Genomic DNA, 11,327 nt, shown 5'->3' with positions numbered 1-11,327 from the left:
GGAATTGAATGACACAATGATGCATCTTTCTACAGAGAACATTCTTCTCAAACTACGATGTACAGGCTTGGAAAATGCTCTACGAAATGAGCAGAAGAAGCGACAGCGTGGGAAGCCTTTACAGCTTCAGCTTCAAGCACCAGAAGATGGTAATGCCATCTTTTACAGCCTTAAGAAGGTTCAACAAGCGCAGGATCTTCAAGCAGAGAAGGAGGAAGCTGCACGCATTGCTAAGGCCGCCAAAGAGGAAGATAAGATACATCAGCAGCAGGAGAAAGAAGAGAAAATACGCTTGATTAAAGAACAAAAGAGAATAAGGGCTTATAATAAGAGTCTACGAATGCAGGAAGCGGAGGAAAAGAGACGCCAGAAAGAGGAGGAGAAAGCTACAAAACAAGCTTCTCTACAGCTTCAAAATAATGTCAAACAGGCTAATAAAGGTAAGAAAAAGTGTACCGAGTCTACTACGGAAAAGAAAAAGAATAATACCTATAGGAAAAGTGAGGAAGAAGTGGAAGAGGCACCTGTTACTGTAAATAGTCGAGGAAGGCAAATACGGCTTCCGCAGCGATTCTGAAACACCAAAAACTAGCTAAACAACCTCTCTGGACTTGTTATTTGGTTCCATTAAAAATACTAATCATTTTATGTTCTAGTTGTGGCTGTATAGCTTCACTTCTGCACTCGTAGTTGACCCGAAAATCAGGCGCCAGGTGATAGCGGGCGTCAGGTGATCGGGGACGGTAGGCATTTAATATAGTTAACCTAACACACTACTGCATAGTCTTTAGCCATCTTATTCACTAATAGCATGTGTATAATAGAGGGAAATAGATAATATTTACCATTAGGACATTAGAGGTATGCTGATCTATCTACATCTCTGCTTCCAGAGGGCTTTATTTAAATCTTTCATCCCCTAATAATACCCTGCATAAAAATGGAATGCATTCTCTAAACCATGCCGGTGGTCTTTACATGCAGGTGAAGAGTGCACTCCTAAAACAGTTAGAATAAGATCCTTTATTTTAACCTCAACCATAGGACATAGTGAAGGTAAAGTTTCATTCAGATACAACATTAAATCGTCCTGAATACAAAACTATTTTTGGTACATCTCCACATTAACACAACCGACGGAAGTGGCGTGGATTAATAAATCCCGTATTTCCCATTCAATGTCTACGAAGGAAACGATCATCGCATTTGGCCCCAGAATTGGCTATCCAAGGAACGAACACTGGCTAGTCAGGGACCTTGGATGATCAGTGTGTTGCTCTTAATCCTGTTAGAGCGATCTCCGGCCTCGCAAAATGATACCCATCTAGCCAGATAGTGTGTTTTAGCGACTTTAGAGATGACGATCCTCTCGTATACTCGCCCCACAGACGGGATGTTACAACTTTACTCGAAATCCTCGCACAAGTTGTCCGAATCTATTCATATGCTTGAATGTTCTGTGGTCCAAAATCCGACGACGGTCGATTCGGTAGCTCGTATCAGTCTGGATCTATTTTGAGGTGCGCACATCGCAATCAAACTTAATGATCGTGTCGGCAAAGAGTCTGTGTGGACCGAATATATATACCAGCATCATCCTGCTCATGTCGAGAGAGACCACATCAAGGCACTGAAAGTACCATCGCCTCCCTCTGCAAAATGAAGTTCTCCATTGCTGCTATTGCCACTATTGCCGGCCTGGCTTCGGCCCTCCCCAGTCAACCCGAAGCCCGCGCAACCACGATCCAGGGCTTCGACATCTCCAACCACCAGAAGAGCGTCAACTTTGAAGCTGCCAAGAAGGATGGCGCGCAGTTCGTGATGATCAAGGTTCGTCGATATGCGACAATCCACAGCTCACTCAGCTGACATGCTCTACAGACTACTGAAGGCACGACCTACAAAGACACCGTCTTCAACTCACACTACACTGGCGCCACCAAGGCTGGCCTTCTCCGCGGTGGATACCACTTTGCCCGCCCTGACAAGTCCACCGGCAGCACACAAGCCAAATTCTTCCTGAAGAACGGCGGCGGATGGAGCAACGATAACCGCACACTGCCTGGGATGCTGGACATCGAGTACAACCCCTACGGAGCGACATGCTACGGCCTCAGCCATTCCCAGATGGTCGCTTGGATCCACGACTTTGTCGACGAGTACCATCATGCGACGAGTCGGTGGCCTATGATCTACACCACTGCAGACTGGTGGAATCGCTGCACGGGCAACGCCAAGGGCTTCGGCGATAAGTGTCCTCTGGTTCTGGCGGCGTATAGCAGCTCTCCTCCCAAGACGATTCCTGGTGACTGGAAGACATGGACGATCTGGCAGAATTCGGACAAGTATGAGCATGGAGGGGACTCGGATAAGTTCAATGGCCCGATGACGCAGTTGAGGAAGTTGGCCAGTGGTTAAGTCTAGGCTAGCATTCTCTGTCGTTGTGCTATATTCTGTATTACCTATTCTCCTGGTCCGCTTGGCTTTATAGAGATTTCTTCGCGCACCTATTTGTTGCATTATACACTCATATTGTATGGTATTATTCTATGCACAAGGCCCATCAATTTAGTTCCTCGTTGACAAGATTGAATATAATCCTTTTCGTTGACATAAGTATGACGGGAATGTGCCATCTGCACTACCATGTCACCGTGACTCGATATATGGTGTTGTTTATTGGCATTCCACAAACCCCCTTGGTTTGCCACTAGAGGTATAAGCTCATGATTTGACACACCAGGCTGTGTCCCTGGCTATTGAGAAAGAGCACGTCATGCTAGGATCATTCCGCGGCGCAGCATATAAGAACAACATATGAAGTAAACCGTCTACCTGCATTTAAAAGCCACTCTCTACTGCACTGGCACATCACGCGGTAGACTGTACTCATTTAATACTCCTGTCAACAAAATGCCTTCTAAACCAGTCGGCGACCATCCGCTCCAACCTAAGAAGGTGCACGGCGTGACCCGCGATGATGCGCCGATTGACGACTACGAGAACGCCCTCCGCTCGAAGCAGCAGGAAGAAGAGCCCTCAGACAGGGGTAATGACGCCCCATCACATTTTGGGACGTCCACAAGACATAAGGGCGCTCGGACTCGATCCCGGGGCTCGGAGAATCGATCGACCACGGGGCGTGTTTGAAACCTGGATGATGCAAAATTGAGAATACAATCAGCTATTTGCTTGGATGTGGCGGTGTTATCTGAGGGCTCTGCAAGGTTCTTGTATATAATGTTACGGTCTCGAGTACTACTAGAATATGTGGACCTGTGAAATTGACACCAAAATGACTACTACTAAAGCCACTGCTTTAGCACTTAAGTACATGCTACACACCACCATTCTACACCTGCTAAGTATTATATAGCCACTATCCTCAGGTGATAAACGCTAGCAAGTATTCACACTAATTCAACTTTTTGCCAAATTTCGAAACATCTTGAGCGGATCAACTCTGATTTGTGAGAATTGTTCTGCTGCTTAGCTATTACAGGTCTTATCAGATATATTAACCCATAGTTTAATGAGTGTTAAAGATTTGAGTAGAAGCCAATAGGTTTGCTACTTAACTTACAAGCTTTACTCCTAGTTAATCCTATTAGCCCTCACTTTATTGAGGGCCAAAAAGGCTTAATTACTTCAACAAGGCCTTCCATCAGTCCACTTAAATCTGAAATTATTCAGCACAAAAATGGTATTTTTACATACTGCATTAGGAAGAGTAAGTAGTCTGCAACTACTCTTCTTTTTATCACCTGCTCATCAAGGAACGCATTCAAGAGCCTCGCGGAGTCGAAGCTTTCTGAGGTCATCGTAGAACGGTCAACTTCAATACTAGACCCACTTACTCGCGAAGAATCTTAGAACAACCAAACCACTTCGTTCACCTTGGCCGCGCGTCACTCCTGAGGGTACGTAGTTGCGCGAATATCACACAATCTCTACTCTAGAGGGACAGCGCGCCTATGGCTGGCGACAGATCAACAGAGTATAAAGCTCTCTTCCTGAAAGAGGCGAGCTGCAAAAACAAGCAGAAGATCAGCATAGACAGGAAAAGCGCCGCAATCAGCCCACAACCTTTGGTGAATTTATTCATACCTGCCACTTTCGGGATCTTTGAAAGTCGAAACCCCATCTCGATCCACACATGGCACAATACCTCCACTATCTCGGAAATACTGTCCAATGTGGCTGCGCTTATAGGAGGAGTGTCCGGTCAGGCAACAAGCAATCTACGACGTGGTTTGCAGTTATCTGCAGCCACCAGGGAAAGATGCCCCCGTCTATTTTCCCTTGGTGGAGCTGGAAGACCTTGGTCGTCAGTTTGGTCGTCGACTGCTCAGGGACACAAATCTGATCTGCGGATCATCACATAGTACAGAACAAAACTTGAAAGCAGACATTCCAACCCTCTGTGGCAGAGCTAGTAGTAGTCAAGGAGCAGTGCATAGCTAATGTTAGAGCCACATAGAAGCTTATGCGAATCAGTTACGACGAAAATGTCATGAGCATTAGTGACAATTACTTTAGCTATGTTTACTCTTAACCTCTAAGATCAGTGATGATCAGATTGGGCTTAAGCTTCCCCCAGTCACCATCTCGCTTTGCCCTCTTTTTGCTTTGTTCTAAGCTTACTACTTGTGTCTTCTAAAAAGCAACATGCATCTGATACTATATGGCATAAATAAACATACTAAAGACTTCTATTCTTGTTTTCTATTGTTAAAGTATAAAGCTCAGGCGATAACTGAATAATTAATAGAGTGGCTTAAATGCGCCATAGTCCCAACTACTGAGAGAACTGTCAACACTGCAGTTAGATACAGGCCATTGCCTTCAAACATTGAGGACAAAATCTCACCTAGTTAGCGCGTCAGCCTGCTGCTTTGGACCACACTTCCTAGTTCTGCTCCCCTGATTCAGCCCCAAACCTTTGAATAACAATGTTATGCCAAGTCAGCAGACAGAGTCTCACCACCCTACCAAAAGCTCTGTCGAAGACAACGCCACTCTGAAGCTCAGCAATCAACAGTATGCACAGGGTAAACACTTGGTTCGGCGCTCAGCCGCAGATGACTGTGCCAGGTGCCACCATGATTGAACGCGCAGCAGCCCACAGTGGTGCCACTATTATGCAGAGTGGTAGCACAGTTCTCCACAGCTGAAAGGATTGTTTTCTTCATCGCTGTAGTATCACAGTTTGTGCCTGTGGTTGTCGCCTTATAGGCATACCCATAGTATAAGTCCCCGCTTACATCTGTACCATAAGTCAAGGTACAACTGTTCGCATCTGACTTGGACTTGATAATGCCAGCCAGAAACTCATAGATTTCAATACCTGCCTTTACTGTGGCAATAATTTTTGTCCCTGCTTTGACCGTAGTCTTGATTTTCGTGATGGTGATACCAGTGCGTTTGTCAAGGTCGACGTCAAGTGTGTTGTTGACATATTTCCAAGCATAGTTTGCATTGATAAGACCCAGAGTAACTGTCATGTTGGATGCTCCATTGTCCCACTCCATGAAAATTGGGGTGGTAGTCACATATGTTGTTTCATTGTCTCCAGCAAGACATGGAGCAGCAAAAACCCATGCGAGAACGCCACACAAGACCTTGCTGAGCTTGACCATTGTCCCTCTGTATATCTGTCGTAGATTGCAATAATGTCGAGAATTAGGATACAGGCCAGATAGACAAGATCCATGCGGATTGCGTCTTTTAGCATAGGTGAAGGACCTGGGGGCTTGTTGGCTTAGTCCGAACTTGGGTCTTGCCCTGGTGGATGATGATCAATATGAGTCACGTAATGAAGGATAGTATTTACCTACGGGTGGAGAGAGAATCCGTGTAGGCAACTAAGAGACTTGAGAGTGTGGGAAGTATAAAGCACACCTGGGAAGACAGTTCTGAAACTCACTTGTAGGAAGGGAATTGCCCCTTATAATATTAATATCTAGCCAACTTGCCGGGTCTCAGTTACTTAGACTTGTGGGATTCTACAGTCCTGATGGATGAAGGAACACCTATCTACTGACTATAGTAAACTCTGTACTAGTAGAGTGTCCTATTTCCTTAAAAAATGACAGTATCTCATGTCTGACTACCCTTAGACCGAAACAGGAAAGCCCAAGCTAGATTCAAATAGAACTCCCATCAGACCTGCCGCATGGATACGGAGACTGTGGATGGTAAATGGAGTTAGCAAGGAATGACTGCCTGTCGGATAATCCTCGGGCACTCTGGTTAATAAGGACGCCATGGCTGGCCCATACATCCCCTGCTAGCTGTACAAAATGGGTTTCGCCCCCAGCCGGCGAGGCAGTTCTAAGCTAGAGCCACCTATCTAACGTCTTAGCCCTACTAGTTATTTGAAAATCAACAGACTGAAATGAACTTCCCATAGCCTATCTAGGGGCTCACATCACCCTAAGAGGCTGATGAACAGGTGGAATTGTAAGGCCTATGCATGACAACATTATCACTAGATCATTAGAAGAAAATGTGCTACCTAATGAGTGCTGGATAGTGATTCTCGGTGAGTCTGCATGATAAGGCCCCTCATCATGCAGTGATGCCCATAATGGGGGTGGTTCATGATTTATGTCAACAAGAAGCCTGCTACTTAGTTTGGATATTGTATTCTTCTAGGTGAAGATAAGCATCTTAAAAATACTGGTAAGCCTCTCCTCCTTGCCTTTGGGAATGCAGCAAGTGTACGGAGACTTCTCGTGCAACATTGGATCTTTATTGAGAGCGAGCGAACCTAGGAGCAATCTAAGTCTTCCGAGTTAAGCTCTTTCTTGGCTATAATGCTTAGCGTGTCAAGGGGTCAAACATTCTTACCGCTATCGGTATACTCCCGTTAATACCGGATATCTGAGGGGTATTCTGGTTCTACTAATCAGATCGCGAGAATAGATATTGTTTTACAAATGCTGATCCAGCCACTCAAATTTTCGCATAAAAATTGCCATTCTTTGATATTTAAAATGAGCTACTTAATAAATTTAGAGAGAATCAGACCTTCCTCCTTATCCATTCTAGTTTACCATAGTAATTCAACTAAGGGTGACGCGGCCTTTGAGGCTAAAGGGGCCGGCAGCTTCCGAGCAACAATCCTTGTATTAGCAGGTCCTCACTGCAAGTAATAGCAATTCATAGAATAAGTCTAGATAGTAGTTAATCTATGCCATTCTGCAGTCAGCCAAGGAAGTTAAAGGCCTGTGGATTCGCTCTACCGCCAATGGATCCTGGGACATGGTAATGACCGTGGAGATAATGCAGCTAAATATTTGGCTGAGGAAGTTGCTGGCCTAAACAAGGTGCATGTCAGCGCCTGTTGTAGAGATGCTTGGGGGTATGTGTTGGAGATGAATCAACAGAGGCCTACGAGGCTATGATTATTAGAATCAGGGAGGAGAAAGGAATGGTTGTAGAGCAGTCAGAACAAATCGCTTAGAGAACTCCAAGGATTCAGGGGATTCCATTGGCTATATATAGCTGGCTATCAACAGGCTTGCAGCCCTCCGATGGGCCTAGGTGGCAAGGCGAAGTAGGTGAAGTGATATTCGATGAGTTTCTATTGACATTGGGACACGGACATTGTAGACCCATTGCTAGCGGACCACACCTAGCTTTCGATGTGGGCAAATCAAAATCAGCTTGAAAACCCGTACCCTAGAAAAAGGCGTACTAGTGGAGTGCTCTAAGCTCAAATCATCGTAGTGTTTAGGGCCGTCAACAGAAGTAGGAGGCCAAAAAGAAGCTATATCCTTCCCAGAAAGTGGCTATGTCACCTTAGAGAGGCCCGCGTCAGCATCATGACTCATGGGAAACCATTTATTTATTTAAATCGCCCTGTAAGTGAGGCCTCGAGTGTGGATAATGCTATCTTCCAGTACGGTGAAATGGCTCGCGCTATTCGCGTGCTATTCCTCGCCCTTATTGGAGAGAGTTAACTATTATCAATCCGGCACCATCTGTTGATCGACAGAGAGCGCTAGGTCCTCAAGCAGTTAGAGCCCTACGTACACCCCTAAAGAAAAATGCGTCAGCAATATCCACCTCAACAGCCATGATAGAAGTATGCAGCTAGGCGAGAATTAGCTCACCACAGGGACAGATAAGAGAGTCACCCTAACCAGGAGAATCCAAGGTATAAGAAGGAGAGCATCACCCGTGTGTATGAACAAGATAGCCTTTGAACGAACCAGCCCTGATTCAATTTGAGGCCCGATTTACAGGACTGCATTCAGAGGTTTCAGGTAACCCTTTCATTCTTTGCAAATTACCCACAAAATTAGCTGACTGGTATCTTCCAGGTCTAATATCAATCTGGAATTCACTAAGTCTTGTGATTGTCTCTGAACAACTGCGACTCATGCAGGTTTTCCAGCTACTTTTGATTTTATTCCTGGATACCTTTGCCCTTTACGAAAGATATACCTTGGGAAAATGGTCAGACCTGGCAAAGTCCTGTGTGGTGTGCTCGCATTCAGCCTTGTTGATCGAGGTTGTGCTGAATACTCTGAGACAACAACTGTCCTGACCACACCTATTATAGAGGAATGGAACAATGGAGAATCAAACATTACCATCTCTTTTGATGTGATGAGTGCCGAGTATGCATCCCAATATACCAATAGCACGGATGAGGCTCTGGCCAAACGCACGGGTATAACAATCAAAAGCATCAGGACAACAATTGTCAACGGCGCTGAGATCATCACCACCGCAAAAGCAGCATTGGACATCTGGCAGTTTATTGCAGGTATTATCAAGAATAAGTCCGACCTGGACTCCTGTACCTTGACCTATGGGACTGACACGGCGGATGATTACTACTATGGTTATGCATATGAGGCGACCACCACGGGCACCAACTGCAACACCACTGCTGAGAAGAAGACAATACTTGCAGCAGTTGAGAAGTGTGCAAATCAACTACATGCAGCTGGTGCGGTCCGTGGCTGCTGCGTGTTCAGTCATGGAGGTACCTGGAGAGGCCACTTGCGACTCACAGCTGAACCCAACACATACCCAGCGCATTCTGTGACTTGTTAGTTTGTTAGAGGAGCTCCTCCGTGGGCAAAATGATTGAGCCGCCTCGTCCAATGCATCTGGCTGAGACTGGAGGATGGCTTATCACTTATTGTTAACTAGTGGTTTGTTCAACATGTTGAAATTACAATTGCAATCGAAGAGGTTGAGATCATTCATATGGCCATACGGTCATTCCGACCATGGGCCTTTAGGCACCCTTTCCAGCCAGCAGAACCAGTTCATCATCACCCAAAAGCAGCTCAGCAACTCGTCCATCGCCACCATGTCACTGACTGGACAGTATGCCGTCTGCTCTTTCGCACCTGTCAAAGCACAAACATATAGAATTTTATTGTGTTTGTGTGTCCTAAATCAGGAAAAGTCAGCATAAATAGGCTGCAGGGAGTTAGATACATCCCATTATTGAGAGCTGGAGTTGATAAACATCGTAAGTGATCAGTTAAAAGTCCCCGCTAATGAGATCATGTGATGATCATCCTCGTCCCTGGTGTTGCCTGTTTTCTCCCTACAAACACCTGGTTCCATCTCGACTCACTCTTCAGTAGCTCACCAACACATTCTACGATGGCTGATCATCAAATCTTACATTACCTGCCGCCAGGATGGACGGAGCAGATGTATCAGAACCAGACTGACGCCGCCCTTGAAGCCGTTTCAGAACAGGTGCGTGGATATATTTTAATTAGAGCAAAGAAAGCTGAAGAAGAGATACTGACATGACCAGAAACTACAAAATCTGATGGAGCGCCAGGCAGCTGAAGCCAAGCTCATAGCAAAACATGGCTCGCATAAATGAGCGGCGCATCGAGCGCGGGGCTCCCCCCATGCGAATCCCATCGCCACCAGCCGATGACGCTACACCCGTCAGGTCAGGAGAAGCTGAAGCAGACAAAATTCACAACTCTCGAAAATCTGAAAACGCTAGTCTCGCTGGTCGAGGAAGACTGGCCCGGTTTCTGCTTTTTGGTGTTCCGCACCTATTATTGCGATACGCAACTCTAGGAGAAATTCCTAGCGGAATACGGCGCGGCCCTGGATGAGAGGATAGATGCTGCCCTGGCAGAATCCCGTATTGAGCGGATTCGCGACCACGCTTTTCTCAAGTTTGTGTCGGATGAAGCAATGGCGGGAGAGCCGCCAGGAAGGGGAGCGTATGCCTATCGCCTGTCCACGGAGGAGATGGACGACGATGCCGAGGAGGACCGACTTGAGCCTGGTTTCCACACGCGGATGTGTCTCATGGTCGACGAGGAGTGTATGCGTTCCGTTGCCGATGTGAGATCAGGTTCTCCTGCGCCATTCATGAAGGCGGTTGACGTCACCCTGAGAGAGCAGCCATTGTCGTACTCGGGGACGTTTAAGGCGGCGATCGCTTCGCTGATCACCAAGTTCTACCTCGCGCTGCTTGAGTATCAGGACACCTCGGATCTTGTGCCCCCAACGGAGGATGCAATTTGGGGGGCGTGAACCCCGAATCTCCCGCGATTGCTGAGAAGAGAGACAGGGTTGATTGAATGACCCGATTTTATCTTATACGCTACTCTACTCCTTTCGCGCCCCTGGGCCATGCGACAGCCCCATGCTTAAACGGGAAGATACATACCGTGGTCTCGGGCGACGACTGTAGGAAAATTGTCCCCAAGCAGGGTGTCCCTCGCGAGCCAGTGATGTCGATCAATAATATTCTCCCGGATTGGTCCGATCTTCAGGGTAAGCGGGTTCCCGTAGAGCTATAGTAGTGGACGAACATGAGCTAATGGCTTGCAGTTGGATAGAACCTTTGTATCGTAAACCCTTGCCAGCTGTATACGATCAAGTCGGGGGATGTTTGCATGTAGATTCAAAATCCATGGAGTATCACATTGCCCCAGCTTCGCGTGTGGAACTCTTTCATTAACGCTGGTTGCAGCAACCTCATCACGGGAGATCAGATCTGCGTTAGCTAGCCCGGCGCTCTCTGGACGGGCACAGCCATCCCTGGCGTCACAGTCACCAAGACTGGTGTTTATGCTACAGATACCATCGCTCCGCCAGGGCCCATAGACTTTGGCACAACTCCCAAATGTGGCAAGCATTATCAAGTCAACCGGGGGATTACTGCCAGCTCATTGCGCTCAACTTCACCATCACCATTTCACTATTTGAAGCCATCAACCCGCAGATAACGCGGGATGCTCAAACCTTACCCCTGGGCTATATTACTGCGTTCTTCCAACAGCAGACTGGATCCAGACTACAACGACCATGTCAAGCTG

The 11,327-nt window shown here is 46.7% G+C and overlaps 6 protein-coding genes across 6 annotated transcripts; 5 read left to right on the top strand and 1 right to left on the bottom strand.

The window, feature by feature from the left end:
* Positions 1–16: 16 nt before the first annotated feature.
* NFIA_099730 (uncharacterized protein) lies at positions 17–577 on the top strand (the record flags this gene model as incomplete). The annotated part of the gene is made up of 1 exon (XM_001262233.1): positions 17–577. The coding sequence occupies one exon, from the start codon at positions 17–19 to the stop codon at positions 575–577; it is 561 nt and encodes a 186-aa protein (XP_001262234.1).
* A 1,082-nt stretch (positions 578–1,659) lies between these two features.
* On the top strand, positions 1,660–2,418 carry NFIA_099720 (lysozyme; the record flags this gene model as incomplete). The annotated part of the gene is made up of 2 exons (XM_001262232.1): positions 1,660–1,830; positions 1,882–2,418. 2 exons carry the CDS (start codon positions 1,660–1,662, stop codon positions 2,416–2,418), a joined length of 708 nt encoding a protein of 235 aa, XP_001262233.1.
* Positions 2,419–2,913: 495 nt separating this feature from the next.
* On the top strand, positions 2,914–3,150 carry NFIA_099710 (uncharacterized protein; the record flags this gene model as incomplete). The annotated part of the gene is made up of 1 exon (XM_001262231.1): positions 2,914–3,150. The coding sequence occupies one exon, from the start codon at positions 2,914–2,916 to the stop codon at positions 3,148–3,150; it is 237 nt and encodes a 78-aa protein (XP_001262232.1).
* Positions 3,151–3,974: 824 nt separating this feature from the next.
* Positions 3,975–4,385, top strand: NFIA_099700 (uncharacterized protein; the record flags this gene model as incomplete). The annotated part of the gene is made up of 1 exon (XM_001262230.1): positions 3,975–4,385. The coding sequence occupies one exon, from the start codon at positions 3,975–3,977 to the stop codon at positions 4,383–4,385; it is 411 nt and encodes a 136-aa protein (XP_001262231.1).
* An 803-nt stretch (positions 4,386–5,188) lies between these two features.
* Positions 5,189–5,639, bottom strand: NFIA_099690 (uncharacterized protein; the record flags this gene model as incomplete). Its single annotated transcript, XM_001262229.1, has 2 exons — positions 5,189–5,194; positions 5,265–5,639. 2 exons carry the CDS (start codon positions 5,637–5,639, stop codon positions 5,189–5,191), a joined length of 381 nt encoding a protein of 126 aa, XP_001262230.1.
* A 2,824-nt stretch (positions 5,640–8,463) lies between these two features.
* On the top strand, positions 8,464–9,072 carry NFIA_099680 (uncharacterized protein; the record flags this gene model as incomplete). The annotated part of the gene is made up of 1 exon (XM_001262228.1): positions 8,464–9,072. The coding sequence occupies one exon, from the start codon at positions 8,464–8,466 to the stop codon at positions 9,070–9,072; it is 609 nt and encodes a 202-aa protein (XP_001262229.1).
* Positions 9,073–11,327: the final 2,255 nt, after the last annotated feature.

The sequence above is a fragment of the Aspergillus fischeri genome, genomic scaffold, assembly GCF_000149645.3.
Source record: "Aspergillus fischeri NRRL 181 1099437636262 genomic scaffold, whole genome shotgun sequence".
Classification (NCBI taxonomy): Eukaryota; Fungi; Ascomycota; class Eurotiomycetes; order Eurotiales; family Aspergillaceae; genus Aspergillus; species Aspergillus fischeri.
Note: the sequence above shows the minus strand (reverse complement) of the source record. Positions and strands in the feature narration are given on the sequence as shown.